The sequence below is a fragment of the Clupea harengus genome, chromosome 15 (assembly GCF_900700415.2).
Source record: "Clupea harengus chromosome 15, Ch_v2.0.2, whole genome shotgun sequence".
In the NCBI taxonomy this organism is placed as follows: domain Eukaryota; kingdom Metazoa; phylum Chordata; class Actinopteri; order Clupeiformes; family Clupeidae; genus Clupea; species Clupea harengus.
Genome location: NC_045166.1, coordinates 6,982,571 through 6,988,570, shown reverse-complemented (window position 1 = coordinate 6,988,570; position 6,000 = coordinate 6,982,571). Strand labels below are relative to the sequence as shown.

Sequence of the window (6,000 nt, the reverse complement as noted above, 5' to 3'; positions counted from 1 at the left end):
ACACTCTCTCACACACACACACACACACACACACACACACACACACACACACACACACACACACACACACACACACACACACACACACACACACACACACACGGGTTTCAGGATACATACAAGGTGCAGGGGATGGGGGATCGTTAAGGGAGAGAGAGAGAGAGATTTGTACGTGTTAATCTGTGCTGAACATGGCAAAGAGTTGTCAGGACAGGAGGTGGAGGTCATAGATGGAAGAGTCACACACACACACACACACACAGAGGTGATAGGTTGTCCAGATGCATGGTGTGCGCACAATAACCAGGAAGAGGAAAGTCAATGGAGGTTTTTTATGAATCTGTGCTGAATGAGACAAATTAAACAGAGAGAGAGAGAGAGGTGTGGGTCGAGAGGGACTTGTGAGAGTAACTCTGCGCTTAACAAGAGAAGAAAGGCATGGTGGAAGGAGAGGGGGGCGGATGCGTGAAGCGGTACAACGATGAATCTAATCCTGTGTCTTATTGGACTGTTCCACATCAAGCGTGTAGATATGAGGGCAGAGTGGAAGGAGAACTTTTGAAGGTTTTTGTTTTGTTGGGACGATGACAGGTATGATGACGATGGGTAGGAGCGCATGTGGAATGTCTGGTAATGCCTCATCTGAAGGCCAGAGGAGATCACACAAGGCTACGCTGCACTTTTGAAACTTTCCATCCTCGCTGACTAAAGAGGTGGGAGGCACGCTCAGCCAGCCATCTCTCCAGCCAGCCATCTCAGTTCAGACACCAGGGAGAGAACACCACGTCTGACTGGAAAGAACAGACTGCTGGAGGAGAAAGAAGAGAGCAAGGGAGAGAGAGAGAGAGAGAGAGAGAGAGATCTGAGGAAGCAGTGGTGACAATTCCTTGCAATGAAAAGAAACTCTGAGATGTCGAGTGTGCAAAACCAATCTCTTTTCCTGCCCGTCTATGTTTCAGGTCCCTCAGACTAGTCGTCATGCGGTGGGACGTGCGATGGCTTCAGAAATGCATTGGGTCTGCAGCTCTGGAAGAACATGCAGCCTCTGCAGTTAAAGGGGCTCTTTTTCACACAGGAAGCAGAATGGGAGAGAAACGGACAAGCCTGGCTCTCCATAAACACCCACTTCCTGAGGAGAACATGAATTATGAGGGCGCTAATAGGGGGGAGGACAGACTGCCGAGGACACCCAAAGTTTTTCCTCCTCGTTTGGAGAGAGACAGAGAGACAGAGAGAGAGAGAGAGAGAGATGGCCCTCTCCAAATCTGACAATAAAAAAAGGGCTAGTCTCCAAATAACTTTTTTTCTCTATCCAGACAGTCAGAGAGATAGAGAGAAAGAGAGAGTTGAAGAGAGGAAGACAGAGAGAGAGAGAAAGGGAGAATAAGAAAGACGTTCTGCTGTCTGCTGAAGCAATTGGCTCTGTCTGTCTCTCTTCACACCAAGGTTATTATCGTTAACGAAAACTAACGAAAAAACGAAAACGAGGTGTGATTTTTTTTTTCGTTAACTGAAATAAAAACGAGGCTTTATAAAAAAACCGATAACTAACTGAAACTGTATTGTGTCTTTACAAAACTAACTAAAATAAAATAGAATTCTAGAGAAAATGTTCTTAGTTTTCGTCTTTGTCAATGTATTTCATAGATGTCAATTTATTTCATTCGTAGCCTTATAGTCTATCTTCCGCCGTACCACTTTTAGTACACGCCCCTCACCTGGTTTCATTGCGGCAAAAATCGGGAGAAAGCGTCATATTTGGGATTACTTGGAACAGTAACGTGCGGTGAGGTTCGTGGCTGGTGAGACACTTCAGAGTCAGATTTACAAATATATAAGCCCAATACAGTAGTTTAAATCACCATTGAATTGGCAGCTTGCACTTTGACTACTGGTTGTTTTTCATATCAGCATTCTTTACACACACATAGTCTGGTAAGGTGGCTACATACAGTTGGCAGCTGCTAGCTTGTGATGAACTCGTGTTAATATGTGTGATTATGCACTCGTGAATATGAACTCTTACGAAGTTGCACAGGCCCCCTGAGGGTCTCCGCTGTACGTCCAAAACCAAAATCTATTCTCGAGGTTCAAAATATTTTCAAAGCAATTTGGCTTTGGGTGTGAGAAGTCGATCGAGTTGTCTTCTGTCCCGTCGTTTGAAGCATACCTTTAAGCTACGGCATTGGTCTCCCATTATTGATCAATTCACGTTTTGATTGAAAGTCCAGTTATGAGAAATGTTTTAGCTTAGCTATATAATCTTCCATTTTCGTAGTCAAGGTCAAATATAAGAAGAGTAACGGCAGAACGAGCATAAACCCGACCGGTGGGCTCTCGCATGCTCCCTTCATTGCATCCCTGACTGCCCCCCCCCCCCCCCTTGGTCTGTTGCATTCCATGGTAAAGACTAAAACTAATACTGAAACTAATAAAAACTAAACTGAAACTAAGCATTTTCAAAAAATAGAAACTAAACTAAACTAGCAAACTCGCTTTAAAAACTAATTAAAACTAAACTGAAATTGAAAACAAAAAGTCAAAACGAAATACAAATAAAAACTAGTGAAAAATGCAAAACTATAATAACCTTGCTTCACACACACACACAAGCAGGGGTGATGGGCGGGTGAGATGGAGATGGCGGTGTGTGTGTGTGTGTGTGTGTGTGTGTGTGTGTGTGTGTGTGTGTGAACTTCTTTGCTTCTCGCAGACATTTTCCAAAGGAACCGTCTGAGGCTGCGGTTTTCCCAGGAAGACGACCGAGCGCAGGAGTGCCAGCAGACCCCCTCGGTCACTGTCTGGTCAACCTCGCAGCACAGCGCCTGACTAATGGCCTGTTATTCATGGAGTGTGGCGGTGGAATGGGACGCCGCGCGTGTCACAGGGTGAGTGAGTAGCAATGGGGTGGGTTGTTTGAGGGTGTGTGTGAATGGGAGTGCACACGAGTGTGTCAGACAGACTCAATCAGTGAGGAAGAGGAAGAGAGAGGTGACTGTACTATGTATGTGCATTATGTGTGGACGAATTAATTGATGTAAGTGTAAGTTTGACAGAGGCTGTGTGTGTGTGTGTGTGTGTGTATGTGTGTGTGTGTGTATGTATGTGTGTGTGTGTGTGAGTGTGAGTGTGAGTGTGTGAGTGTGTTAAAAAGGTGTGTATTCCGCATTAAGTTCAAGTCACTTATGCTTGCCTACAGAGTGCTTGCTGGTTCTGCTCCCACCTACCTAAATGCTCTTGTAAGGGCAAATGTTACACCCAGGATGCTGCGCTTGTCTAGTGAGCGTCGTTTGGCACTGCCGTCTGTGCAAGCACGGCAATCCAGACTGTTCTCATTTGTAGTTCCACGTTGGTGGAACGAGCTGCCTAGCACTACCAGAGCAGGGGCGTCCCTCTCTACCTTCAAGAAGCTTTTGAAGACCCAACTCTTCAGAGAGCACCTCCCTTACTAACTGGCACCTTGACTAGTGCTTAACTTGCACTTCAGCAGTTACATTCCTGCACTTCTTTTTCCTTTTATTTTTTTTCTATTTCTTATGTAAAGTAGTATTTATTGTTACCCCAGGTTTTTTTTATTGCTCTTAGCTTGACTGTTCTCTCCCTTGTACGTCGCTTTGGACAAAAGCGTCTGCTAAATGACTAAATGTAAATGTAATGTAAATGTGTGTGTGTGTATTCCGACGGCGTACCTGGAGTGTGAGGCGGTGTCGCTGAGGCTGTACGAGCTGCCGTCGCGCACCAGCAGGTGTGTGGGGGGGCTGCGGGCGGGGCCCTCGGGCGGCCCTCCGGGGGGCACGGGCGACTCTGCCGCGGGGGGCGAGCGCTCCAGCACGCGCCGGCCACCGTCTGGTGTGCCGCCATGCCAGGGAGACGAGGCCCGATCACGCTCACGCTCGCGCTCCCGCGTGCCCGGTCCGCCCACGGCCAGCAGCGAGGACGAGCTGCTGTGGTGGGCCGGCCCGCCGTAGGACGAGGCGTCGATACCGCTGTCGGCCGACGCCCCCTGCAGGTAGCCGCCGCCCCCCAGGCCGTTGGGCTCGGGGTCGCTGAGCTCCGCACCCCCGCCTATCCCTCCACCACCACCACCCCCACTGCTGCCGCCGCTGCCACCGCCCAGGTCATACCACTTGTCGTCGCTCAGGCCCCCGCTGGAGGTCGTGCTGGAGAGGGTGTTACTGCCAGAGTACAGGCCCTCAGACTGAGAGAGAGAAATGGAGAGAGAGAGAGAGGGAGAAAGAGAGAGAGAGAGAGAGAGAGAGAGAGGGAGAGAAAGAGAGAGAGAGATGGTGAGAAAGAGAGAGAGAGAGGGAGAGAAATGGAGAGAGAGAAAGAGATGGTGAGAAAGAGAGAGAGAGATGAAGAGAAAGAGAAACAGAGAGTTATGTCTTTTGTTTATTCCCCCCTCCTCTGGACCATGTAGAGGTCCTGCTGGCTCTCACATCCAGTCACTCTCCGCTCTTACTGTCTAAACCACAGGGTCTGTACAGCCATTCAACACAACCCCAGCACTGTTCAAAACACCAGCTGACACTACTACTAGTGATCACTGACAGACGCCACAGTTACATGTCTTAATGTGGCAATATGCTTTGTGCGTGTGTGTCTGTGTGTGTGTGCCTGTGTGTTTGTGAGCCTGTGTGTGTGCCTCTGTGTGTGTGTGTGTGTGTGTGTGTGTGTGTGTGTGTGTGTGTGTGTGTGTGTGTGTGTGTGTGGTGCCTCACCTGACTGCCCTTCTTAGGAGAGTGGTGGATGACCTGCTCCTGTCTCTGGATACGAGGGCCCCCAGAATAGGACGACCCAGACTTCGTGACGGGACCATCTAAAACACATCAGATATGGACATCATATATGGATAATCTAAACACATCAGATATGGAAAAACATTTATTTTTAGCATTTTCTTTTAAACATTAGCTAGATCACAACTTTTGCTGAATGGTCTCTGAAATGCACTGTAGACAACTTGTGCTGGGACAACAAAAAGGCAAACCCAAGCGCACACACACCACGACGAACATCAAACGATTCTATCCATCCTGCTTGGGGGGCTCACACGGCTATTGTCCATCTCATGATGAAACAGCTCTATTTATACCTGCTCTGTGAGGGGAGGACAACTGAGCGGAGTAGAGTAAGCTGAAGAAGAGGAGCACAGCAGAGCTGGCCACCCTGTTGGCCCATGGCCAGGTTCTTTCAGAGCACCAAACGGAGACAGTGAGTGTAAATCAGACCATTGTGTAACTGCCCGGGCGTTATGTAACGGCAGCGTCACCCAAAAATAAAGAAAAAGAAAAAAATATGTACAAAGTAATTAGGGAAGGCAGCTTCCTCAAGACGTGTAAGAGCATTGTTTGCATGTATAATGACGGTGTGAGTGTGTGTGTGCGTGAGAGAGAGGAAGGGACGGTGTGAGAGAGGAAAAAAAAGGCAAAGGAGTAAGGCAGATGTTCAAACCTTAATTAGCTGAATTTCAAACTTAATATGCATGCAAACTTTTCTGGTCCTTTAGCTATGCAGGTTAGCCAAAAGCATCCGGTGTAGTTTGTATGCGTGTGTGCATGCAAGTCTGTCTGTGTGTGTGCATATGTGTGTGTGTGTGTGTGTGTGTGCACGCAAGTCTGTGTCTGTGTGTGTGTGTGTGTGTGTGTGTGTGTGTGCATGCAAGTCTGCGTGTGTGTATGCGTGTGTGCACGCAAGTCTGTGTGTGTGTGTGTGTGCATGCAAGTCTGCGTGTGTGTATGCTTGTTCGCACACAAGTCTGTGTGTGTGTGTGTGTGTGTAAGAGATGACTAAAGTTCTCAGCCCTCTGCTCAGTTCTCACACACTAACCAAGGAGCCTGGACACTCAACCCTGGATTACAACCTTGCCTGGACCACACATGGGCCATCTCCCAGCATGCCTTGACACACCCCTCTTTACTAGGGAGAGTTCCACCAATCAGTGTACAGACGTCAGTCTCATCTTCCACCGGCTCTGCCCACCCCAGTCATCCTCTGGTG

The 6,000-nt window shown here is 48.3% G+C and overlaps 1 protein-coding gene across 3 annotated transcripts in view; it reads right to left on the bottom strand.

Annotated features, from left to right (window-relative positions):
- The window catches only part of LOC105889831 (signal-induced proliferation-associated 1-like protein 1), a 76,270-nt gene that overhangs the window by 8,451 nt on the left and 61,819 nt on the right, over positions 1–6,000 (bottom strand). For all 3 annotated transcript variants that reach the window (XM_031581503.2, XM_031581502.2, XM_031581504.2), the window contains 2 exons: positions 4,722–4,819; positions 3,690–4,198 (listed from right to left, as the gene is read on the bottom strand). In XM_031581503.2, the coding sequence (XP_031437363.1) occupies positions 3,690–4,198; positions 4,722–4,819 (607 nt within the window). The remainder of the gene's footprint in view (positions 1–3,689; positions 4,199–4,721; positions 4,820–6,000) is intronic.